Raw genomic sequence first — 25,225 nt, 5'->3', positions numbered from 1 at the left:
TATATCTCCCAGACTAAGCTAGGTCTCCAAGTTTGATATTTTGAGATAGATCTTCTGCTTGTTTACTCTGTACTCTGCATACTTGTAATTATTTATTTGCAATTATTAATATATGTCAACCTCTAACAAGCTCCATAAAAGTAGAACCACGTGTTTCATTCCCCACTGTATTCTTAGTTCCTGGCACATGGCAGGCAGGAGATCAGGAAAAGTATGTAGACCCAGAGACTAATCTGAGGGAGGCAGTTCAGAAGCCATAGAACTGGGCACTGGCATCAGGCCACCTGCTGTGCTCCCAGCCATCCAACCTTGGAAGTAGCATGAAGCAGCATGGCACCGCCCCACTGGAGGCTTGGAGAGGAGTCTTACCCAAGCTTGTGCTTTTTGATGTGAAGCTTCCAGCTGGGCACTAACACACGGCTGCAGAACCTGCCCTTGGTCAGTCCTTCTCTAGCACAGCTGCTGGGAGAGAGTCCCCCTCCCCCCAAGCCCTACCCCAGGCAGAGCCAAGGGAGCTCCTGAAGGGCTGGTTGTGCTCTTCCCCAACCCCCACCCCCACAGGCTGCCTTCGACCAGCGTATGAAGACGTGGCAGCGCTGGCAGGATGCTCAGGCGACGCTGCAGAAGAAGCGGGAGGCTGAGGCTCGGCTGCTTTGGGCCAACAAGCCTGACAAATTGCAGCAGGCCAAGGACGAGATCTTAGAGGTGAGGCACACAGGGCAGACTGGCTCCTGAATGAGCCCGGGTCCCATCCCACCCAGATGCTTGAAACCCCACAGCAGGCGAGAGAGCCAATTGAGTCTAAAGGACTGTGGCTGCTGGGGAAGCCTCTGAGAATGAGTCCAGGCTTGCTTTGAGGCCTGGCCCTTTTCCTCTCTTCCCATTCCACCCAGACTTAACAAATCAGATTCTCTGCAGGAGGGGTCGTGGGTGGGTCTGTGAAAAACTCCCAAGGCGATTCAGTATGGCAACAACTGAATTCAGTTCTCTGGAACTCCCAGCCTTTGTGGTGGGTACCTGAACCAGGGGCTTTGGGGTGCCAGAACTTTGAGACCAGGCCTGGCCTGGAGTACACAGCATCTCTTTTCCAGCCAGATGGCCTTCACCTAGACTTAGACTTACACACTGAATGTCCATATGGTTTCTAATCTTACCCAGAGGAGCAAACAGACATAATGACCAACTGAGGTCTCACATGTAGAATTGCTGTCCAAAGGTAAAGACTCAGTAATGATACCATAATATTAAGTGATCCTTTCTGTTCCCTTTCTTCCCAGTGGGAGTCTCGGGTGACTCAGTATGAAAGGGACTTTGAAAGGATTTCAACTGTGGTCCGAAAAGAAGTGATACGGTTTGAGGTGAGATAGAATATCCTACTTCTCACAAGTGTGCAGTGCCTTGTTTAGTGGTGGTGTTGGTTTTGTTCAAGTCTATTGAGTAGGGAGACCGATGAAAGTGCCAGTGACCTGGTAGTTGTGAACAGACGTGGCCGTGTGTGTGTGTGTGTTCACATTTATGTTCTGAGGCAGAGTGGCTGTCCTACACTTGTTGCTGGACCAGAGAAGTTAAAGCTTGCAACTTTCCTGTGTCCTCTGGTTCCCTTTTCTTTCTCCTGTCTTCCTCCACCTCCCATCCCCTGCCCACCATGCAAGAAAGCCTTGCAAGTCCTTGGCAGAAGCCATTTGGCTAGAAATTATAGCTATTCCAGCTGCTAGCTATAGTTTCTGGGGCTGTGTTTGGCCTTGGTCAGCAATAAACTCCATCCCATCAAGAGGGGTAGGAGCAACTGTCTGGATGATCAGTCTAGAATCCTGTCTCCTATAGAAAGAAAAATCCAAGGACTTTAAAAACCACGTGATCAAGTACCTTGAGACACTCCTGTATTCACAGCAGCAGGTATGTAAGTTATGCATGACTTTCATTCTCTATGCCTCCTCCAGAGGCCAGCTGCCTACCTGGGGCTTTGGTGATGGGATGGGCTGGGCTGGCTGTATTGCTCTAACATGGAGAATCTAATAGGGTCTTTTGCCAAGCAGGATATTGTAGCCCTAATCCTACAATAAGTTAGTTTTTAAGGACAAACCCTACCTCTCCCTGTAACCCCCCATGGTACCACCTAACCCTCTTAAGGCTGAGACCCAATCATTGTATTGAACAGTGGATCCCATTGTGAGGAGCTAACTGAGCTGGGCAAAGCTGTAGCCCCCACAGGGATACTTCCTCCAGGGCAGAAGCAGGACTGTCTTTAGAGATTTCCCTTGTACTTGATGCTTCCTCTGAAGAGGGGTAAGATTGGCTGCCTGGCCAATCTGTCCCAGGGTCCACTCTCAGCCTAGCCATTTCCTCAGCTTGGCCTCAGCTCTGGCCTCCCTTTGGGTGGCTGAGACCACGGGGGAGTGCGTGGCACTGTGCTAGCTCCCCTCCCAGGCTCAGTCTCTGCCACTAGGTGGGGGCACTTGCTTATTGTCCCCACTTCTTTGCAGCTGGCAAAGTACTGGGAAGCCTTCCTTCCTGAGGCAAAGGCCATCTCCTAATGGACCAAGGACACCAGAGCCCACCTGCCTGACGCTGCCTTTTTATACACTGTTCTCCACCTCCGCCGGACTCCAGTGATGCATCCTGCCTAGCCTGGACTTTATCCCTTCTTCCCTGCCCCCACGACCAACCTGTGCCCATTCTAACCATTACTTCATTTAGCTTCCATATATATTTTCTTACCTGAGAGAATAGTTTCTTGCTTTAAGCAAAAGACCTACACTAGGTGGTGGAGTTAGGGGATAGGGGTGGAGTATTGATATAAATATATAAATACAAATGTATATTTTTCAGGATGTGGTTAGGAACTGGGAATAACGTTTTCTGTTACTCCTGATGGTGCCATGAAAAGATTATGTAATAAAATATTTTAAAATCAGGTCACGTGACTCGGAATGGTGGTGCTTTTTGCTTTAGGCTGGGGAGCAGTTGGGAAACAGGTCCAGAATACTCCGAACAAAGAAGTTGCCCAGGTATAGTAAGTTTCTCTCCACAGGAGTTTAAGCTTTTGCTGCTACTTCCCTATGGGACTAGAATTTCTTTTTTTCTATGTACCTCTGCTACGTACTCTGAGGGTCTCTTAACCTGTTTAATTCTTATTCCTACTTTTTTAGGGAAGGAGTTGTAAAGACATCTCTTATAGTAAGAGGGACAATGGATTCTCCTGCGAAGGAGGCAGACTTTCTTTTATTCCTACCCTGTTTCCCTTAGCTGCCCAGGGTTCTCTCAGTCTTGCCCTCTGATAGCAGACTTCTGTTCTGAACTTCTTTCTGCCAAGTCCCCAGTAGACCGATTCCTGCTAAAAGTGTAAAGAGCTGATAAGGACTTAACACTTTATCTCCGTTGAGAACAGAGCCAGCACTTTGCCTCTAGATCAGGTCATCCAAGAGTTCCTAAACTTTTTGAGGTTCCAAGAAGTTTTACTCTCTGTGCCCAGGAGGTAGCATGCCAACAACAGGGCCCGAGTGTTGTCAGCTTAGGCCAAGGGCGTTCAAAGGGGTCTCTGTCCTGGCCTGGCCAGGGAGACTGGAGTCTCACATGCGCTGTTGCTGGGCTTCCCCTCAGCTGTGTCCACAGCTGCTTAAGCTGGCTGATCAGAGTGGTCTGTGAAGCTGCTCTGTGGGGCAGGGTTGGCAGATTGCCTGCCATGGAACCTCGCCACTCCTGTCCGCCACCCCCCAGCCCCAGAGACGCCCCTTTCTGTGGGCATTCCAGGCCTGCTCTGTTAGTTCTCTTGGGTGGGTGGTTAAGGTTTGGGGAGGGACAGCCTGAGGCAAGAGAATGCAGTAAACAGCACTGATTTCCAGTGCACCAGCCTGGTGGGGGCAGGGATCCAGGGTGGGGGTGCAGTGCTGGCAAGTATTTTTTTCAACAGTTGGGTGTTTTGTTTTGTTTTGTTTTAGAAAAAGTCACTCAGTCTCTCCCTATCCCCCAATATCTTTATTAACACTCTTGATTTTTTTCCTTCCAGTCTTGCGTTTGCTTTTGCACAGTTGTAATAATACCCACGTGAAATATTTTGTATCCTTTTATCATTCAGCACTGTATATTTTGTAAGCATTTCTTCTTTATTGTTACGTATCTTCACAAACTTTATTTAGAAGGCTATGTAATTTTAAGGCTTCCACAGAGTGCTTGTACCATAATTCTGACTCATCCCTTGTTGTTGGATTCTTGGTTGTGTGGTAAATTTTAAATTTTAGTATAATTTAAATCTTCTAGAAAAGTTACAGGGTATCACGAAGAATTCCCATCTAGCCTCTACCCAGATTTACCAGGTGTTTGCATTTTACCTTATTTGCTTTGTGATTTATTATCTATATTTACATATTGTATTTTCTGAAGCATTTGAGAGTAAATTGCAGACATTGTGCCCCTTTACCCCCAGATCTTTAGTATACATTTCCTTAAGAACAAGGACATCTCTCATAATTTACAACCATAAGTATGTTTATCAAAATCAGGAAGTTTGACAGTAAACTAATACTGTTACATAACCCATGGTCCGTATTTAAATGTTGTCAGTTATCCCAGTAGTAGTGTCCTTTATAGCTATTCCCTTTTTCCTGGTTCAGGATCATGTGTTACCTTTAGTTGTAACGTGCGATCACTTGTGTCTCTCTTAATCCAGAAGAGTTTCTCAGCCTTTCTTTGCCTTTCATTACCTTGGCATTTTTGAAGAATATAGGCCAGGTATTCTGTAGAATATCTCTTGACTTGGATTGGCCTCATGGTTCCGTGTGACTATATTAGGGTTTTGCAATTAGGCAGGAACATCACAGAAGTGATGCGTCCTCAGAGCATTTTAAGTTGGCACATGATGTCGGTCCCGTTAATGCTGAAGTTAACTCTGATCACTTGATTACTATTTTCCCCTTTGTAATTGACAAGAAATTTGTGGGGAGGTACTTTGAGATCATCTAAATACTTTGTTCCTTCTCCAGTGTGCTTTTCTGGCTCCATAATCTGCATTTACTGGTTGGCATTCTACTAAAGAAAAACATCCTTTCTCTCTACTTAATAATCTACTTGTTTATCAGTATGCATGAATGGATTCCTATTTTACTCAAAGTGCATTGCAAGCCCTTGCTTTGATTTACTTTGATTCTCAAATCATCCCAGATGATTTTTTTAACCTGTCCCCTTCATTTTTTTTTTTTTTTTAACACTTTTCTTACTTTCTGGCATAATAAAATGTTTCAGGCTTCTCCTATATCTTCCTTGCCCCAGCTCTGGAATCAGCCATTTCTCCACAGAGTCCTGATTTCTTTTAATGGAGAATTAAATATATATAGAAACCAAGATCTGCGTGCTGAGTGTGCTTGTTGCTTCTGCAGTGTCATTGCTTCTAGGCTTTTGGCAGAGCAGGAAAGTAATGAAAGACAAAGATATATAGCAGTAGCAAGAGAGAGAGATGACATAAAGAATTAGATATTAGAAAGCATGAATTCACACAGATCCTTACAGTCTAACCCCATTGGGTTTATCTAAGTCTTCTCCCTTTTCCATACTTGTAACTCTTCTCCAAAGAAACTTAATTGTAAAACTTTATCCTTGCTTTGTTATATTCCATCCTGTGATCATCTTGATGCAAGTCTATTATTTCCTTGGGATGGACTGTGGTTTCAGAACTTCCTCCTTAGCATCTGGCACTGGAGGCTGACAGGCCTGTGCATTTCTGTACAGAGCTTGCACACATGGAAACTGAGAAAGCAAACAGGTTAAGGGTACTGAGCCCAAGGCCTGCACAGTGGTACAAAAGATAGAGTCATTCTACCTGGGGCCTCAGGAAGAAGACGTTTGTAGAGAAGAGGATGCTTGAACTGTGGCTTAAAGGTGAAGAGGCGTTTGCCCCTTCTGCTGAGCCCATTCTACCTCCCTGTCTCTTGACAGTGGGAGGTAGGCATCTAGGGAAATGTAGGTGGCTTGGTATGGTGTGGGTCAAGTCATTGGGCAGCCCACAGAGAGTGACAAATAGGAACCAGATCACACTGCTTGATACAACTTGTGAAGCACTTGGCACAATTATCCAGAAGGGTGGGGACCCACTGAAGGGACTCAAGCAGGGAATAACATGTTTACATTTGTGATTTAGATGCATCAGACTGGAGGCAAGGAGAGCAGCCATGTTCATCCCAGCCAGCCAGATTGCTGAGGAGGACAGAAGGGATGGTCTCTTGGAGAGGCTCAGAAGGTGGACGTGGAACCACCGGACACCTGGTCACTGATCTGATGAGAGGCCTGAGGGATGAGCTAGCCTGACTTGCAGGTTTCTGGCTGGAATTTCGGGATAGACAGTGAAGAATACTTAGCAGGGAAGATACCATGATCATGAAGGTGGTTTCCCCCAGGGCAAGGCTTATCCATTGCACTCTGGATGTGCTGACCCCTGCGATTTCCCCAAAAGTGGGGAACTCGACTGCATACTTTATGGTAGTGGGGGACTGCGTTCATGCTTCCCCCTAGGAGGGGGCGGTGGGGGAAGGATAGACAGTGAAGGGAGCCCTTAATGACACAGGCAACACAAGGCCAAGTAGGTTTGGAGCAGATGGGAGCAGAAGCCGTCAGTGCTGCCTGTGTCATGTAGCATAAGAGGCTCCTCTGAATGGGAAGGGAGGCCCGTGCTGAGAGGTGGGAGAGAAACCTAGTGAAAGGAGGCTTTGTTTTATTTAAAGGTGGGTCAGACTTGGCATCTTAATAAAATTCAGAGGAGAGAAAGGGAATCGCCATCAGAGCTGTGTCTGGGGACAAATGCACAGAGCAGGGAGCCTCACTGCCAAGCAAGGAGGCGTGGGGAAGGAAGACAGGGTGGGGCAGAGAATATAGGTCTCCTGCTTGGTAATTAAAGTGTTCTCAAATAGAGATATCTGGTTTTCCTATTTTGAGTCAAGTGGTTTAGAGAAGAGGTGTGGAGACGAGTCTGTACTTCCCTACTTCCCCATGCATTATTTCCCCAAAGAATCTCTGGGCTTCAGAGTCTAGAGCATGAAACTTTGAGCTGGAGGGACCCCAGCATTCAATATGAGTACTGAGTGACAGATTAAATGAGAAGTGGGAATGATAGAAAGTGTCACGCATAGGTATTTGTAACTTTGAACTCTTTCCAGAAGACTTTCATTCTGAGTGCACCTATAGCTGGGAACCATAAAGAAAATAAAGAATACCTTTGCAGCTTAAAGTTTAAAAACCAAGAGATGATAATGAAATCTGCTAAGGATGGGACCAGGAAGTGATTGAAGAGAGAGCATGGTGATGGAGGAGTGTCCGTTGCTGAGCATGGTTCTGGCCCAAATGGGAGTGGAAACCATGGATTTTGACGGACATCAGGTCCCAAAGTGGTGCAATTTTCTCCACAGCAGCCTAGGGGAGCAGGAGGAAAGGGGAAGATGATGGTGATCCCTCCTGGAGCAAAGAAGAACAGACCTTTGCTGCAATTGTCATGCACCTGAACTGAATGCCCTGTCTTTGGAGACACTGGCTAAGTGTCTTGGGGAGAGACGCTCCATGACTGGGGAGAGTCGGGCCCGAGCTGAGAGTTAGAAATGGGTGAGAACCACTCATCCGTGTCTACTGGCCATGGGAAGGGTGTGTGCGTCATCTGCCAACGTCTTGTGGCACCAGATGTGTGGTTGATTTTGGCGCTCCCTGCCAAACGGTCAACTCTCCGAAGTGGTACGTCTTTGTCACTCCATGATCTCCAGCAAAGATTTGGGCTCAAAATAGGCACCAGATAGATCAAGGTTGAATGATCTCCAACTGCAGGTTCTGCCACCTGGCACTCCCAGTGTTCTCTGAGAGGATTCCCGCTCGCTTTCCTGTTTATGTCCTAGCACTTCACAACAACGCCCGACCCCTGACAGAAACTGCCCGCAAACATGCTCAATGCTCTTTGCTTCCTCAGTTCTGTGCGGCCCAGGCCTAAGGAGCCTTTTGTTAATGGTGGGCTTTGTACCTGACATGCCCTGTCTCGGTTCCCATTCCTCTCTTCAGTCTCAGAATTACACCTGTCTGAATGGGAGTGGAAGTAGATGGAGATGGAAGGCACTGGTAAACGTGTCAGAACATTCACAGGGGATTCCTGTAGACACGTCTAGAAACCAAGTCCATGAAGAAGCCTCTGCAAAGGGGCCCATCTTAGCAAGGTGTATGGTTGTAAAAATTGAAATCAATCTCTGTACAGCAGGAAGGGATTAAATGAATTATGGTACATAATACGATTGGGTGTGCAGTCATTGGAGATGATACATAGCTATATTCATTGACAAGGAAAACGTTTTTAAGTGAAAAAAGTAGGCTATAGAATTACATGTATAGTGTGGTGTAAGTTTATATAAAACTATATATATGGAACGAATGTTGATTGAATTGTTAACTATGGTTGCCCTAGCAGGATGGAATTCTGCATTATTTAAAATTTTCACAGTATTTTATGTTGCTTGGAATTTCTATGTATTTTTATGATCATAAAAATTAAATAAAGTGTTTTCATTATGGGAAAAAAAATGCAGTGCATCCTTTGAGGCCTACTCTCTATGTACCTTCTCTGGGAAGCTTTCTTTGATGCACTTTCCATTCTACCCCCAGACTGGAACGGGAGACCACCTCCTCTGTCGCTCTGTCATCCTCTTAAACCTCTGGTCTTTCTCACCCTGTGTGCATTGTTATCTCTGAGATGATCTCATTAGCCTCTGGGGTTCTGAACTCCTTCAGATCATGGACTGTATTGTTCCTACCTATCTCCATGCTCCCTTCCACCCACAAAGGCAGCCTAAGGGGGCAATGGCTGCCATTCAGCTCTGGTGATTATTGTTTTAGGAGTCTGTGGGCCCAGATCTTGGGGGTTTTGAAGACATTCAGAAATCAGGCTTGATCTGGGGTTTGGTAGGCCGTGCTGTGGTTGGCAGGAATGGTGCTCCATCTTCCAGGGGAGGCCTGCAGGCTGGGAGGTGATAGCCACCTGCCCCAAGGCTTGCCTCAGCCAAGATTCCTCCCCTTTGCCCTCCTCGGTTGTGGAAATGCCCCTCTGGCTATGATGGCCAAACCTCTGGGGCAGAAAACACCACTCACCCCCAAGGCTGGTCCCAGGGAGCCAGGTGCACAGCCTCCATAGGATGCATTTTGGGTCCAGAAAAATCACAGAAAAACCATTCAATCTGAGTTAGGACCTTTCCCTAAAGGCATGTGACCATTGTTTCCAAATCACTGCCCCGCTCCTAGCTTCAGAGGTCTCAGCTTCCTCTTCCATTTTGAGTGGCAGCAGTGATGACCATAGGGGCCCAACCAGCAGGTCTCCGCACAGCCTCACCAGAAATAATAAGGCACCTGGCAGGTGGAACAAGTGTGGGGGCAGGATAACCCCTTCCCACGAGGGGCCTAAGGATAAGGGCTGTCATGTGTTAAACACCTACTCTGTGCCTCTGGGCTCTGAAACATATCTGGCACCAGAGAACTTCCAGGTAGTAAAAGACTGAGGCTTTGAGAAATTAAGCAATTTGCCCAAGGTCACCCCCCGCACCCCCCCCCCCCCCGGGAGAGCTCTGAGGTTAAAACTTGAACCCAATCTGCTTGACTCAGCTTGTCTGCCACACCATGTCTCACACATTCTAGACAGGGATGGACAAGAGGAACCTAGATATTAACCCACTAAGTTGTTTTCTTAAAGACTTGAATAAATTCACACAAGAGACCTGTTAAGGACATGTCACCCACCTGGCCTCATAGGCTTGTGAGCTTCTCTGACCCCTGTGAGATCCTCTCTCCCCAGACAGGCACAGTGTGTGGCCCAGTTGGGGAGCAGGAGCAGAATCTGGAAGACAGGAGCAGCTTGGGTGAGTACCTGGGGACCTTTTGCGGCAGAGACTAAAACCTCCACTTGCTGAGAGACCTGAGACAGAACCCAGAGCTAGAATGGGAGGTGGGAGCATCTCAGTTCCAGACCTCAGGGCCTGGGGTTGCGGCCCCTCCCGGCCTCTGGCCTGGCTTTCCACTTGGCCTCAGTTCTTGGTCTCACAACTCTTCACAGTAAACCCCCGTGACCTGAGGGTTCCTGAGCACATCTTTGTTCCTTGAACCTCAGTGCTGGGCACATGAGGGGGGCCGAGTGGTTGGTTCCCTGACATAGTCATTCTAGGGGTGTTGGGAGTCGCTGTAGCGCCAGAAAAAAATCTCCTTGGGAAGCTGTGCAGCCTTGGATGGCAGGTGGCTGGGGTGGCCTCTGCCAGCTCCCTTTGCTCCATCCCTGGGTCATGTCTGAAGCAACTGAGCTGTCCTTGTCATCTGGAAGGGGGGACACTGCTGGCTGGAGCCCCAGGGCTAGAGCCTGTATGTCCCCTGAGAAGCTGGTTACCAGCCTACCCTGAGCCAAACTTTGCTTTTGGGGCTCTGGCGGGACCTGTTTGTCAAAGGTGCCTTCCTAACACAACCTTCCCCTGGAGGCTCACTTCTCCTTCCTCACACCTCAGTTTCCTCATCTATAAAATGAAGAGTTTAGACTTCTCAAAAGATGTTTGAGAAGAACTATTTTCTCAGACATCTACACCAAAGTTCAGTATTCAACATAAAGGTACTGTGTTGTGTTTTTTTAACATTTATTTATTTATTTATTTATTATTTATTTATTTAATTTTGAGAGAGAGTGAGCATGAGTTAGGGAGAGGCACAGAGACAGAGAGAATTCCAAGCAGTGTCAGTGCAGAACCCGACCACGTGGGGCTCAAACTCATGAACCATGAGATCATGACCTGCACTGAAATCAAGAGGGGAATGCTTAACCGACTGAGCCACCTAGGTGCCCCGGTATTTCGTCTTATTTTATTATTCAAAATTGGTAAGATGTACTCATTAAAAAGGCAATCAGTAAGAAGTCAGAGGCTGTTAGGATGAACAGGATAGTTGCTAATTTACACCAAACTCTGCTTCCAGTTGATTCTACCTTTTTTGGGGTTGCACAATATGGACAAGATCAGGAAAATTATGATCACAGAGTTAGTAGTTAAAATAGTTCATTTATTAAGCTAAGCCTGCAATCTCAGGATACTGAAAGAGGAATAGTAAAGTTGTGTTATTTTAAAGTTGAATCAGCAGCAATATATTAGGTTGGACCATATATAATTGCCAACAACCCGCCGTTTTGACTTAGGGCAAATTCTTTTAATTCAGTAAATAATAATAGCTGACATTTATTTACTGTGTGCCAGGCCCATGCACTTTGGAAGCATGATCTTTCAATCCACACACAGCGCTCTGCTCTGCTGATAAGGACCCTGAGCGAGGGGAGCTGTCTGAGCTTGCCTGGGTGACCTTAGCCTCTGGGTGACGCCATCCTGGCGACCTTGCTCTGGCAGTGCTAGGTTGTTGGGCCCCCCTCGGTCTAGTCTGCCTCCTCCCACCGCTGCCGGCCAGGCCAGGTCGAGTCCCGCAGGAAGAATCCAGCTTCTGTGCCTCGGCGGCGCCCACAAGCCCAGGAGCTGTTTGTTTCTTAAACGGGTTAACCACCTCCTGAGCAGCGTCCAGCCTGCCTAGTGAACGCGGCTTTGCGTGCCTGTGCGGAGGGCCCCCGAGGGCCAGGGCCCAGCCACCGCGGGAGCTGTGGTCCGTCCCACCTGCCCCGCCCCCACCCAGAGAGGCTCACCAGATCGAGCCCAAGAGGGGAACACCTTTGCCCCCAGCCCTTGCTGCCCTCTGCTTGGCCACCATCCTCATCTCCAAGAGCTGGCGTGGGAGTCAAGAGACTGGTGTCTACAACGTGGTCCCCAACCCGGAGCAGCACTGGTACAGGGGAAGTTGTGAAAACCCGCACACGATGAGGCTCCACGCCAGGCCCAAGCACTCAGGAAACTGGGCTCAGAGCCCTATTTGAGATTTAACAGGACTTGTAGGTGATGATGATGCCTGCGGAGGTTGGAGAACCACCGCTCTATAATCTGATGTGGAAATACTTTGGCCAAGTTGGTGTGTGACCGACCAGTACTTTTAAGCCCCCTTCCCTTAGAAACTTGGAAATTAAAGTCATGTGTTAGAGAGTGATGGAGAAAAGACAGAGGCTTGCACACTAAAACTCATTCTAAAAACAAGTCACTTTGAGGGTCTACATAGTGGGTGGGACTCAGCTCAGTGTTCATAGACTGAGTGGGCCAGTGCTTACAGCATACAGAAAATAAGTTTTCCTTCGATTACAACAAGTGCTTTGGAGTTTACATTATGTCACGTATTCCCCTTTACAGGAAAATATTCTCCATAGCTTGTTTTATCTCCCCAAAGACATCCCAAAATGTCTGCAAGCCAAGGATCTTGTTTTTCTTCATTTGGATCTTCACTCATGGCCACGGAACACTGAAGAATCAGGAGCTGCAGGTTTCCTACCAGATGTTTTATAAGTCAGGTGCATCAAATCTCCCTGTATAACTGGTGCTGGGAATCCATTAATTTGAGGCGTCTCAGGAACACCTGAAAACTAAGCAGATAAACGAGGTGTGTTCAACAGTCTGCGACGGAGCAACGATGAGAGGTGTCCGGATCTGAAGGTGGGCAGAGGATTCCTGTTGTTATTCCTCTAACTCCTCCCTTCCTGCCTCTCTCCCAGGCCTTCCCTCCTCTCCCCAACATCTCCTCCCCCGATTCAGTCAGAAAGGCTTTCAACCAACAAATGTTTGAGTGTCTCTTACATTCTTGGTGCCAGGGCAGCAACCACTGACAAGACACTGGCCTGATGGCCCTCAGAGCCTGGGGCAGAGTCGGGAAAACCAGGGAGACCCACAATAAACAAACAGTAACTACGTAACTAAGTGCAGAGACAGGGTGATATGATAGGGTAAGTGGACAGGAAGGAAGGTCTCTTTGAAGAGGTGAGTTTTAGGCCAAGAGCTGGAAGTTCTAGGCTAAACCCACCAGGTGAGGAGTCACAGCAGGCACAAAGGCCCTAAGGCAGGAAAGAGCGAGTTGGGTTTGAAGAACTGGAAGGTCACTGGCTGGGGCCTGGTACACGAAGGGGAAGGAGAGGAAATGAGATGAGAGGTGGAGGCTGGGCTAGGTCACTTAGAGCTCTGTAGATTGTGGTAGGGAGGGGATGTTTTCTTCAAAGTACAACACGAAAGAAGCCTTCATAAGGTTTGAAGCAGTTGCTTTGATGGTGGTTTGTGCTGCTAGGTAGACAATGGACCTTGTGTGAGAGAGGGAGGCAAGGAAAAACAGGGAGATCGATTAAGAGATGTAGCAGTTTTCTAGATGGTAGGGCAGTCATTAGGACAGGTGACCGAGAAGCTTAGAGGTCTGAGGTCCTGGGAGAGGACCCACTGGTCAGTAGACAAGGAGAACAGGGTCTTTGAGTGTGGGGGCTCCAAAGTACAAGGAAATGAAATCTCAGCACTTCTGTTCACAGTGGGTGGTTTCCCTTCCGGGAAGTTTCACCTTCCTGATTCTGGGGCTTTTGTGAGATGGAACTTGGGGGAAGAAAGCGTGGGGCATAATATTGGTGAGACCTGCTTGCCTTCTTTGGGGTCACCCTCTCACCTTCTCTCTAGGGGCAGAACTGGGTGGGGGGTGGGGAGAGATTCTGCTCCAGCTCAGAAGCACCTCTGCACTAGCAGGGGAGGGAGGGAGTCAGTGATCCCCCAACTGCCAGCCTCTACCCCTAAGGCAGGTGCTCTGTTTCCTCCTTCCCACCTTGAGGCCTCCAGCCCTCCCTCCCTCCACTGTCTGCTTGGGCCTTTGTTGGGGGAAGTCAGGGGAGTTGAGGACTCTGTTGAATGGGACAGATCTCTTATGGCTGAAGTGTAGGGGGGCTTAGTAGGGGAGCAGAGGCCCTTTCTAGCCCAAGGGGTCAGAGAGTTCTGGATTAAATCCTGCCACATACCCAGGAAGGCCCTGCCCAGAGGGGTGGGCAGTAGCAGCCTAGTGCCATCTCCCACAGTCCCTCTTCCCCGTTTATTGCCCTGTACACACACCACCTACCTCTGCCTCCAGGACAAGCCCTCAAGCTGCCAGTTTCTCAGCACCTGCTATGCTGAGGGCTTAACAGGGATCATCTCCATTTCCATACACCCTGCTTAGGCATAGTATTCAATTTTGCAGATGAGAACAGGTCTAAACAGTTCAGGAAATCCAAGCTATCTGACCCTCAAAGCAGAGCTCAGGTCCCTAAACTGCTTCATCCAGGCAAACTGGATCTGAAGAAGGTTGGGGCTGAAAGATGAATGAATGAATGAATGCATGCATGCATGAATGAATGAAATGAAGGGGCTTGTGGATGGTGGGAGAGGTGGACATCAAAGAGAAATTGGCCCAAGCCCTCCCCAGGCGTGGCCGCGCTCCCAGGGTCCAGGTGAAAGGTGGAGGAAAGGAGATGGGCGGCAGCCTGGTCTAGGGGAAGGGTGTGAGGATCTCAAAGAACATCCTTGATTGGCCCCCAAGGTCGGCGCCTAGGTCTGGGCCCCGCGTCCCTTCCTGCCGAGCGCCCACAGGCTCTAGTCCTTACTAGGCGCTCAATAAAAAGTAGGTGAAATTTTGGCTCGTCTACGGCTGTTAGCGGGCACTCAGAAAATGTTGACAAACAGCTGGCTCTCCGCCGCTGAAGGGTCCCCACCTGCGGCCCACTAGACTCGAGGGGCGGTATCCTATCCCACCTCCCCCCGCGCTGCCTAATCAGCCCCTCGCAGGACTCGGCGGCGCGAGGGAACGCCCGGGGCGGGGCCAGCTTGGGGCGGGGCCTGCGAGCCCGAGGAGGAGGGGCCGGGCCCGCTGGGGTCGGTGATCTACACCCGGAGAGTTCGCGCTCCGAGCGTTGCGCTCGGAGGGGCTCGAGCCGTGGCGCGGATGCTGGAAGTTCACATCCCGTCTGTGGGACCTGAGGCCGAGGATCCCAGGCAAAGCCCAGAGAAAGGCCACATGGTGAGCGGGGGGCAGTGGATGGGAAGGTACGCGGGGACCCGCCGGACTCCCCCGCGCCGAATGTAGTGGGGACCCCGCGCCTGGGCTGGGGCGTCTGAGCGCGGCAGGTCAGGCCGTCAGAAGACGGCCTGCCGAGGGTCTCGGGCCGCTGGGATGTGCCAGCTCCGTGGACGGCGGTCCAGGTTCACAAGGGACTGCAGGGAACTGAGGGGAGGCTCTGTCCTCCCCCTTTCCTAAACGTGTGAGGAGCGTGGGAGGGTCTCCGGAGAGTGGCGGGGTTCCTAGGCCGCTTGGTGCGGGAGGGTGGGCGTGTTGCGGGCGCGGGTCCTGCTGAGCCCTCCTGCGGGGCCTCACGCGCACCTGGCCGCTCGCCCGCGCCCGCCAGGTGTTCCGAGTGGAAGTATTGTGCCGCGGGCGCAGGCACATCGTGCAGAGGCGCTACAGCGAGTTCCACGCGCTGCACAAGAGGGTGAGGCTCAGCCGCCGACTCACCGACCTCGGCCTGGTTCCTGCCCACCTCCTGGGAGACGAACTGCGGCCCCAGTCTCTGCCACCCCCGTTACCGCTCCAGTTCCTGTCCTGGGCACAGACCTCCCTGCGGGCTGCGGGGTGGGCGCAAAGGGGCAGGGTGCAGCCTGTACTATGGGTGCCAATGTGTGGCCGGCCAGACCTCGGGCTTTTGGGGGAGGAGGGTGCTGGGGCCTCTCTCCACCCTGTCCCAACCATCACTCATTAGGGTCTTGGAGGTGGGGGCGGGGAGGCCTGGGGAGAGACTCTTGGCTAGGCCGAAGTGAGCTTGAGGGCTCAATCAGGATGCTTTGATGGCACCGCGGTAACCTCCTGGCAGATCAAGAAACTGTACAAAGTGCCCGACTTCCCCTCAAAACGCCTGCCCAACTGGAGGACCAGAGGACTGGAGCAGCGGCGGCAGGGCTTGGAGGCCTATATCCAGGTGTGCATGGGGTTCACTCTGCTGCCCCCAGCCTGCTGGAGCAGAGGTGCGACCCAGAGGGAGAGGTGCGGGGGCATGGAATGAAGGAGACCCACATCTTAAGCATGTTATTTACTACCCCAAGCCTCAATTTTCTGAACAGTAATGGGTCCAAACAGCCCTTTCAGTACTGATAGAAGGGAATGAGGTAACGCGGAGGCAGGTGGTTTCAGTTCACTGAAAGCTAGCTCTCTTCCCTCCAGGGTGAGAGCTTGTGCTACCCTCAGTGATGAGGATTTGGGTGGAGACCCCCCCCCCCTTCCCCACACAGTGATGCCAGATTATAGGCCAGGTTGGCTTGCTGGGCATACGACCCATGTAGTTACTCAGGGCCCAGGGCTCAGAAGGGCCCAAACTTGGTTTAATGCTCTGCTCTGGCTTAGTCATTTGGGAAGGCCCCCATAGTTTCCATTTTGCACTGGGCTCTATGTTAAATAGCTGGGTCTGATTATAGGTTTCCTCTGTTCTCCTCCCCAGGGTGTCCTGTACCTGAACCAGGATGTGCCCAAGGAATTACTGGAATTCCTGAGCCTTCGGCACTTCTCCACAGACCCTAAGGCCAGCAACTGGGGGTGAGCACCTCTAGGGGCCATGGCCAGGCAAGAGAGAGGGGCCCTAGTGTTGGGACAGGGGCTCCCTGAAGTAAGCAGGTGAGGCAAGGTTTTGGAGGCAAAGGCCTGATTGTTCCTTGAGATATGGCCTCCCTCATTAGCTTTCTTGCTCTGGGCAGAGGGACTGTTTTCTGGACCGTCTTGGTTTACCCCAGCTACCTCCGGAACTGAGCTTGTTACAAATAGAAGCAGTGGTCCCCTGGGAGGTGTGGTGCTGGGCTTGCGTGTCTCCACCCCTTCCTCACGCGCGCGTGCCTCCCCCCAACTCCGAGCCCGACAGCCGCTCACAGCGGGTCTCCTCTTTTCAGCGCCTTGGGGGAGTTCCTGCCCAAGAACAGCAGGCAAGTGGAAGCCCCACCCCCCCGCCCCCAATTCCCCGCCCGACTCAGGCTGCCCCCTAGTGGCCTTGTGCCTGCTGGTGTCTGGCCTCTCCCAGCAGTCCAGGTATCTCTGTTGGTGCCTCCTGAGACCACTTCTCAGTCACCTTCCCTTTTTGGGTGCTTGGTGATCTTAATCCCTAGTCTCCACCTGATAGGAGACCCTGCCCCTGCCTTGCCTCTCCTTCCACTGTTATGACTCTCCTCCCCTACCCACCCCCAGCTCCCAGCTCCACCACCGGCCTGTCATGAGCTTCTGCATGGATCCCTACGTTTGCATTCCATCCCCAGGTGAGGGGTGGGGGGATGGGCTCTGACCTATAATCTATATTTAGGGCCTAGGTAGCAGGGTGGGAGTCAGGGGTGAACATGGCATTTTTCAGCTCAGGACCCCCAGGCACTATCTCCCTCCTAATGCCCTCCTTTGGGGTGACACCTATCCTGCTGCTCCTATAGCCTGCTTTCTGTTCTCCTTCAGGAGGCAGACATGGTGAAATAAACTTGGCTCTCCTGGTCTCCATTCTTCACCTGCTTGGCTTTACCAAGCTCTTGTGAACAGGATATGAGCCAGGAAACCCAAGGCCCCATTTGGGGTGGCCAACTGTTGTTACTTCTGGCCTCGGCGGGGACTCCTGCTCCTGAGGAAGGGGCTGAGCCTATGGGCGCAGGGGCTCTAGGAGCTGCAGGCCTGAGGCTGGGCCTGTTCTACATCAATTTCTCTGTGGTCTCCTACCCCTCCCTCCCTTTTTCCTTCTGTCCCACAGAGCCTCTGTCCAACATGGTGGTGAATGGCGTGCTCCAGGGCCTCTATGGCTTCAGCACCAGCTCAGCTAAAGCCCATTCCGAGGCTCCCTGTCACCCTGCTCCTTTGCCACCGATGCCCTGACCAGCCCAGAGGTCTGTGGGCCACCTGCCAGGACAGGCATGTGCCTCAGTGTATGAGCCCCCTTCTCAGAGGCTGGGTCCCCCTTGGCCCGGACCCAGGATTTAACCACCCCAGATGCCAGGGCAGGGACAACAGGGGATAAGGAATAAAGGGAGAAGTCCAATTTAGAGGTAGGCTTTGAAAAGAGACTGGTGTATTTCTTCACCTACCCCAGAAAGGGGCAGGAGACAAGCAAAGGTTGAGGCACAGTAGTGGCAAAGGTTAGAAACGAGGAGTAAAAGCTCCTGCTTGCAACTTTATAGGCAGTGTCTAGAGAAAGGGGTCAGACCAGAGCCTCAGATGGGGACAGGCACCCCCTGCCCCAAGAGTCCCAGACATGCTGGGACAGAGACTTGAGCAGGTGTTGGAGGCCCAAGAACTCAGCCCACACTGGTTTAAAAAAAAACAAACCACCTCTTTTTTTTATTGGTCAGCATGGATAGGAGTTTGTTACAAAACCGGGCCTGGAGGCCTATGGAATGTGAGGTGAGGAGTCCACTCCGTCAGATGCCAGCACTAGGGCCAGTGCAGCATGGAGCCGTGTGGCGGGCCATCTTTACCCACCCACCCCACCCCCTCCCTGGAGGGCAACAGGGCCGCACAGATGGTGGCTCAAAGGGAAGAAGTCCCTGGGGGCCTACTCCTTGGCGATGGCAAAGGGCTTCTCCACCTCAATCTTGCCACAGTCTGCGATTGTCACATCCTTCAGGGGCTTGTCCCGACTGTCTGTCTTGGTGCTCTCCACCTTCCGCACTACCTCCTAGAAAGGAAGGCAGAAGCAGTAAAGCAGAGAGGTCAGGAGGTCCCCCTATCAAGGGAGACAGGCCTCACAATATGGCCAGGGAGGGATGAGATGCCCCCATGAATAGCATGCCAAGCTCCAGGCACCAAAATCCTAATAGAACCATAGCCAGGTGACAGGGCAGGGAGAACCCAGAAAATGCAATAGTTTTGATCCCTGAAGTACGAGCCAGGCTGAGCTAAGGGCAAGGAGGAAGAAAAAGGTGGCTGGGGAGTGGGCACCAAGTGGCTTCTCAGGGACATCATGTTAAGCCATGTCCTGTACAAGTCAGGGTGGTGCCTGCACATCACTAGGTGAAATGGAGGCACCTGCACCTGTACAGCCTCAACAGGCCTCCTCCCGAGCCTGTGCCTGGAGCTGGAAGAACTGAGAACTTGGGGGCATAGAGTAGTAGGGTAGTTCTTAATTCCCCCCAAGTTTGTAAACATGAACAGTGGTGTGAATCTGGGTCCCCTTTTGGGAAAACGATAAAATATACGGTGCTTTCCTGATGAGAGCTGTCCAAGTTTAGCCCCTGAAACTCACCATGCCTTCCAGAACTTTGCCAAACACTACGTGCTTGCCATCTAGCCAGGCTGTCTTAACCGTAGTGATGAAGAACTGGGAGCCGTTGGTATCTTTGCCTGCATTGGCCATGCTCACCCAGCCAGGCCCGTAGTGTTTTAGCTTGAAGTTCTCATCAGGGAAGCGTTCACCATAGATGCTTTTACCTGGGAAGAAAGAGTAGGTCAGGGAGCTGGGTAGGCCCAAACCAAGCAGATCTTTGGGGTGAGGATGCCAGGGACTCAACCTGACCTCTGTGCCAGGCCAGGCTCAAATGGATTATAAGGACATAAAAGCTGTGCTCTTCCTACCCTCTGGTCTTGGAGCCAAATCATGCTGACAGACCAAGTGGGGCACGATGCCAGGCTGATTTAGTGAACAGCTCACCTGATCGATTACTTTGAGAATAGACTTTAGTGGCTTTTAAATAAGGCACAGATCAACAGCTACCCTTAGCTATGGCCTGAGAGGTCTGCCATAGGAACTTTGAGGGACTTTGGTGGAGAGAGGTGCTGTGCAGGGGACATGGGACGGTAAGAGCTCTCCAGAAGAAGAGGACAGCTTTTGTTCCTAATGGCACAAAAGATACTGAGAGGAGGCGGGAGGGGCTGCCATTTGGGTTCTGGAAAATCAAGAACCTCTTATTAATGAACACAAAATAAAAGCTGCCTGTTGATGTGTGTGGTGTGTCTTTCCACGAGGGGTCCGAGGCCAGAGGGTAAATGACAAAGGGAGCTGGGCAGACCCCTACGTCATTTCAGAAATCCTCCCTCAAGTTCTCAGAGATGCTTCCAGGAGAAATCCTGTCTTGTTTTACCCAACACCTTTTTTTTTTAATGTTTGTTTTTGAGAGGGAAAGAGAGAATCCCAAGCAGGCTCCATGCTGTTAGCATGCATCTCACAAATCATGAGATCATGACCTGAACCGAAATCAAGACTCAAAGGCTTAACTGAGCCACCCAGGCGCCCCTACCCAACACCTTTCAGACTCCCCTACAAAACTCCTTTTCCTTCCTCAGTACACCTTATTTTCACCCTGTGGTTCCAGAGGATGGACCCCACTTGGGAAGTGGTTCTGGACAGCTGCTCTTCAGGAGGTATTTCTGACTGTAGTAGGTGGGGAAGTCTGAACCTGAGAGTCACTAGATGCTGACAGGGACATCTCACACCCAGGCTAGGGAGGAACCCTGCCCTCTGCAGTGACTCCTGGCTCAAGTGCTGGCTAAGATCAGAGTCCTCTTTGTAAATCTCGATCAACTGCAGGATTTCCCCACATCTGTACTTCAGTCACTTTCCCAACACACATGGACTCCCAAACTCAGATGAATAGCTCGAATTAAAGTTCAACATACTGTCTTCCCCTCCAGACTTCAGTTACTCTTTTGACACCTTTTCCTTTGCACATTGTCCATATGGTTCTCACCCCCGTTAGCTGTGCATTCTTCCTCTGAACTCCTGCTAGCCCCACTGCAGGTACGGCTAATGCTCAGAGCGGTAACGGAGTATGCTGGAGAACCCTTGTGAATATCTTAAGTGTATAAACTGCCACATCACCCTCCCTAAAACTCCTCTGCGACTGGGTCTTCCATTCAAGTCCTCTATGGAACTTCATGCAGGACAAAGCCCAGGTTGCCAGGTCTGCCCTGGCCCACCACTCCGGGACCCCAGTGTGGCATGTGCTCTACTTCCATCCCCCGACCCCATTATTCAGCCAAGCTCCTGTGGCATAACATAGCTGGGTTCACCTTAGCCCTGCCTCTTTGTCCAAATTCTCCCCAGCCAGGACCCCAGTTCAAATCTTCCCTCATATTCACAAGGCCACTTCCTGATCAGCTTGGCCAGGAAGTGATTCCTCTGCTTGTTGGCACTTTGAAAATGGCCGGATTGATTTACCATAGGCCGGGCACCTACTACGCAGAACCCCCAACTCATCCCATTCTTTAGCAGTGAAAGCAAGTTGCTGTCCCCCTGATTTTTGCACCCAGCACCTACCATAAAGCCTGTCCCGACAGATATCTGTTGATGGGGTGAGGGTCAGCCTTAGTCTTGAGGGAAGAGTATGCTGGGCACCCAAGTACGGTGAGCCCTCCCATGGGTTAGGTAAGTCCAGGCTATTTGTCTCTCTGTCCTTATGTGTACAAGTAATGCAAAGGGGAGATTCAGTTGGCTCTTGCCAAGTGGTCTCTGGTGGAAGACTGCCAAGGGGAGCAGCTGCTCCCACCCCCGCTGGGGCTTCCAAGGTTGCCCACTCAGGCTTTGCATGCATGACCCAGAATCACCCACATGGTACACTTTGCTTCCCTTCCCCCCAGGGGGTATTTAGAGAAAAGTCATCAACGCTGCAGGCCTTGATTGCCAGGTCTGTCAGCGGGGTAAGATCCACATGACCCCTCATTTCTCCTCTCGTACTGGGTTCCCTGTACAAAGAAGGCTGCAGCTGGTCTCAATGCAGGTGCCAGTCCTGTCTCTGGACCTGGGCGAAAATGAGGCCTTGTCTACCCAACACAGCCCAGCTCTCCCCTGTGGGAAGTTGCATTAACAGATCCTATAGCCCAGACGACCTGAGGTTACCTCCAGTGCCATCTCCTCGGGTAAAGTCTCCACCCTGGATCATGAAGTCCTTGATCACACGATGGAATTTGCTGTCTTTGTAGCCAAATCCTTTCTAGAAAGGGAATGAAAAGGTGAGAGGTGGCATGAGGCACAGGCACAGCCTAGCCCACAACTCATCATGGAAGAGATACCACTGCTGACCAGATTCATCATTCCATGTGCCACTGAGTGAACAGTTCCCACAGGCGAGGCATGGAACACACAGATCCAGGAGAGGGGCTAAGACTGCACATTCCTCTGCCTTTATATAATTCCCAGACTTTACACAATTCTACTTCACATAATGTTTCCACCTTTCCCCTCTTTTTTTTTCTAATCATAGAAACAGATGCATGAAAACTGATCAAATCACATCAAAAAGTTACCTAATTCAATGGAAAGTTATAATAGGAACTTTTTTCCTTGATAATTTTTTAATTCCAGTATAAAAACATACAATGTTATATTAGTTTCAGGTATACAATATAGTGATTCAACAATTCTATACAGTATTCAGCACCCATTATGGTTAAGTGTACTCTTAATCCCCTTTGCCTATTTCACCCGTCCCTCAACCCCAGCCCCTCTGGTAACCACCAGTTTGTTCTCTAGAGTTAAGAGGAATACAAACTTTCTTAAATGGGGCACTACTGTTTCTTTAAAACCTGGGAAGCTCTGGGCCCTTCACCCTTAAAAGAAAGTTCTGGTTGCTTTTCCTTGACTACTGAAATGTCTTAAAAATAAACAATTTTCTTGGGCACCTGGGTGGCTCAGTCGGTTAGGTGTCCGACTTCAGCTCAGGTCACGATCTCGTGGTCCGTGAGTTCGAGCCCCGCATCGGGCTCTGGGCTGATGGCTCAGAGCCTGGAGCCTGCTTCTGATTCTGTGTCTCCCTCTCTCTCTGCCCCTCCCCCGTTCATACTCGGTCTCTCTCCGTCCCAAAAATAAACGTTAAAAAAAAATTATAAACAAAAATAATAAACAATTTTCTCAAAAAAAAAAAATCTACTTCTGAATTCAGTTTATAAAACCCGCAAGATGTGATAATAGTGGTTCCCAGTACTATGGGTCGGCAGTACTCTGTGAGGGTACTCACAGGAGCAGTACTCCTGGTATAGTTGGGCCACGCTCTGCACTTCAGTTTCCTGCCAGCCCTACTTGCCAATTTCACTTCATTTGAGTTTGACTACCTCTGCTCTGGTCACTTACCTCTCCCGTGGCTAAGGCCACAAAATTGTCCACTGTTTTTGGAACAGTCTTTCCAAAGAGACCGATGACCACCCGGCCTATATCTTCATCTCCAATTCGCAGGTCGAAATACACCTGAGGAAGAACACCACTTCAAAGTCAGCCTTTTTAAAGGGGCCTTGTTAGGGAAGGGAAGGGCCAAGAAGCTACCATGAAGGTAGGAGAGAACAGAGCGGTATTTTGAAAACAGTGATTCCGAACCTGATTTTGGTAGTGACAAAAACTCTACCATGGGAATCTAATGAAGACTCCAGACCCTTCTCCTAGAAAATGCGCTCTCCCTAAGATTATAGCGTGCCAAACCACCTTTAGTCTAAATAAATAATGAGCACAGATTCTAGAAATGAACATCAAAAAACCATAAAGAGAAGAGCCTAAGCTTGCCACGCACGTTTAAACTAGATTGTTGTGTTTTGTAATTGGAAGTGGGTAAAACCTGGCCCAAGTAAAGAAAGGATTCTGTTCGGCAGACGTGATCGTTCACCATTTCCCCAGCGCTGGACAGTATTTGCAAAAAGACTGCTCTGAGGCTGACAGTGGCAGCCCCAGCTGGACATGCCCGGCGTCGGCTCCTGAATCACGGCAAGGGCTGGGGTGTTGGGGAGGAGCCGAGCATTCTCCGGTCTCAACGAGCAGGACTGCACGGACGCCACGAGGCCACAGCCGAGAACCTAGGGAGAGGCTGAGCCAAAGTTGAGGACGCCTGGGCCTGAGCTCCGGGAGCCTAAATGCCTCGGACACCGCTAACCAGCGGCGCCGAAGCCGGAACCCGGGGGACGGAGGGTGGGCCTTGCCAGGAAGGTTGGGATAGGGGAAGACGGACCTTGACGGTGACTTTGGGCCCCTTCTTCTTCTCGTCGGCCGTGGAAGGACCTGGCAACAGCAGGAAGAAGACGGAGCCCACGATGAGGGCGGCGGCGAAGAGCAACTTCATGTTCCGCTCGGAGAGGCGCAGCATCCACCGGGCGAAGCGAGCGCGGCCCGGGCAGCCGAGGGCCGGAAGAGGGTGGGGACGCGTCAACGTGGGCACCGGCGCCTCCACCGAGCGCGGCCGCGGGGGGGAACCGGGGCTCCTACAGGCCTCCTGGCAGGAGGCGAGGCCTGTTTCCCCCCTCTAGGTCGGCGCCGTGTAGTAGGTCCCCGTGGGGGGCGGAGCCCGCCTCGCGGACCCTGCTGGCTGAGACGCGGGCTCGTGGGTGGCTGCCACGTTACTATGGCCTCATTGGCTCCCCCGCAAGCCAACGCCCACCCACGGGGAGAGGATCCCTGAAGGCGGCACCGCCCGGCCCTGAAGAGCGCGCGGATTGGGTCTCTGAGGAGACTACAAGCCCCAGCATGTAGAGCGATGGGTCCCTTGGCCGGCTCTGCCTTTGTGGGAGTGGAAGTCTTTTGGAGGGTCAGTTTATGTTAGGAAGTCGGTGGATAGCGGGAGAGAAGGCACTTGTTATTTTCCGAATTGGGCCAGTTAAGCATTAGCCACCATCAGTTTGGGTTTAAATATGGTAGCTTCCCCAAACTCGGGGCATGTTTGTGCTTACCCAGAACATGACCTTATACTGCTCCTTCTACTTGTCTTGTAAAACTTGCTTCGAACCCCTTTTTGATTTAGTCCATGTCACTATACTACCTGTTCTCTGGTTTTTACCGTGCTTACTGCTGTATGTATGAGTCAGTGCACACTTTAATATTGTATACTCTGGTTCTTAACTTCCTTTCTTTGCCTATTTTTCCAAGTAACCGTTTTGTGTGCGCGTGAGCAACAGATTGTGTTGCACTGATTTTGTATATAACTCCGCCAACACTGCTGCAGGGCTAAGTGTTCAACAAATTTTGGTTGCAGTAACGTCATACTTAGTACCGAGGTGGGAAATAATACCTGTGAAACGGCCTGGGTTCAGGTGCCCCACTCAATGCTGTTTTTTTGTTTTTGTTTTTTAATGTTTATTTTTGATAGAACATGCGTGCGTGTGGCGGGGAGGGACAGAGAGAAGGAGGCAGAAGATCCTGAGCAGGCTGCTCGCTGTCAGGGCACAAGGCCCGACCCCCAGATCATGACCTGAACTGAAGTTGGTTACTTCAGTGATTGAGCCACCCAAGTGCCCTTAAATCACTTTTCAAAGCTTAATATAAAAAGTCTTGGTCTTCACAGCCCAAATTCTAGGTAGGCACAGCTCCCTTTCAATTAGTTGAGCCCTGCAATTTGTTGTCTTTATGAGG

General features: G+C 50.7%; 3 protein-coding genes and 1 non-coding gene across 9 annotated transcripts in view; 3 read left to right on the top strand and 1 right to left on the bottom strand.

The window, feature by feature from the left end:
- Positions 1-4,071, top strand: part of SNX1 (sorting nexin 1) — a 40,783-nt gene extending 36,712 nt beyond the window's left edge. For 2 of the 3 annotated variants that reach the window (XM_053223896.1, XM_015085541.3), the window contains exons 12-15: positions 562-705; positions 1,278-1,358; positions 1,825-1,896; positions 2,484-2,914. In XM_053223896.1, coding sequence (XP_053079871.1) covers positions 562-705; positions 1,278-1,358; positions 1,825-1,896; positions 2,484-2,534 — 348 coding nt within the window. In that variant the 3' untranslated portion in view covers positions 2,535-2,914. Of the gene's footprint in view, positions 1-561; positions 706-1,277; positions 1,359-1,824; positions 1,897-2,483; positions 2,915-2,952 lie in introns of those variants that run through there. The other variant, XM_015085542.3, reaches the window with a different exon arrangement.
- A 2,268-nt stretch (positions 4,072-6,339) lies between these two features.
- LOC113602077 (U1 spliceosomal RNA) lies at positions 6,340-6,499 on the top strand. The gene has a single exon (XR_003423454.2). It is a non-coding gene; the product is annotated as a U1 spliceosomal RNA (small nuclear RNA).
- Positions 6,500-8,675: 2,176 nt separating this feature from the next.
- On the top strand, positions 8,676-19,844 carry SNX22 (sorting nexin 22). 4 transcript variants are annotated; one of them, XM_027067485.2, is made up of 7 exons: positions 8,676-14,919; positions 15,305-15,388; positions 15,767-15,871; positions 16,388-16,482; positions 16,830-16,862; positions 17,122-17,189; positions 17,663-19,844. In XM_027067485.2, the coding sequence occupies exons 1-7, from the start codon at positions 14,845-14,847 to the stop codon at positions 17,782-17,784; spliced, it is 582 nt and encodes a 193-aa protein (XP_026923286.1). In that variant the 5' UTR covers positions 8,676-14,844; the 3' UTR covers positions 17,785-19,844. The 4 variants fall into 4 exon arrangements, with proteins under 4 accessions (XP_026923286.1, XP_026923283.1, XP_026923282.1 ...); XM_027067482.2 differs by having other exon boundaries at positions 16,830-16,965; XM_027067481.2 differs by having other exon boundaries at positions 16,794-16,965.
- PPIB (peptidylprolyl isomerase B) lies at positions 18,218-24,016 on the bottom strand. The gene is made up of 5 exons (XM_015085556.3): positions 23,832-24,016; positions 22,970-23,083; positions 21,740-21,833; positions 19,151-19,335; positions 18,218-18,583 (listed from the first exon to the last, which is right to left on the bottom strand). The coding sequence occupies exons 1-5, from the start codon at positions 23,964-23,966 to the stop codon at positions 18,461-18,463; spliced, it is 651 nt and encodes a 216-aa protein (XP_014941042.1). The 5' UTR covers positions 23,967-24,016; the 3' UTR covers positions 18,218-18,460.
- Between the last annotated feature and the right edge of the window lie 1,209 nt (positions 24,017-25,225).

This window comes from Acinonyx jubatus, chromosome B3, assembly GCF_027475565.1.
Source record: "Acinonyx jubatus isolate Ajub_Pintada_27869175 chromosome B3, VMU_Ajub_asm_v1.0, whole genome shotgun sequence".
NCBI classification, from domain to species: Eukaryota; Metazoa; Chordata; class Mammalia; order Carnivora; family Felidae; genus Acinonyx; species Acinonyx jubatus.
This window is presented reverse-complemented; position numbering and strand designations above follow the sequence as displayed.

Coding starts and splice junctions, on each gene's coding strand:
- SNX22 (XM_027067481.2), top strand. CDS start 14,845: ATGCTGGAAGTTCACATCCCGTCTGTGGGACCTGAGGCCGAGGATCCC. Junction 14,920..15,304: donor GCCCAGAGAAAGGCCACATG/GTGAGCGGGGGG, acceptor CGCGCCCGCCAG/GTGTTCCGAGTGGAAGTATT. Junction 16,483..16,793: donor CCTAAGGCCAGCAACTGGGG/GTGAGCACCTCT, acceptor CCCAACTCCGAG/CCCGACAGCCGCTCACAGCG.
- PPIB (XM_015085556.3), bottom strand. CDS start 23,966: ATGCTGCGCCTCTCCGAGCGGAACATGAAGTTGCTCTTCGCCGCCGCC. Junction 21,834..22,969: donor TGGCCTTAGCCACGGGAGAG/GTAAGTGACCAG, acceptor TTCCCTTTCTAG/AAAGGATTTGGCTACAAAGA. Junction 19,336..21,739: donor CCGAGGAGATGGCACTGGAG/GTAACCTCAGGT, acceptor CTTTCTTCCCAG/GTAAAAGCATCTATGGTGAA.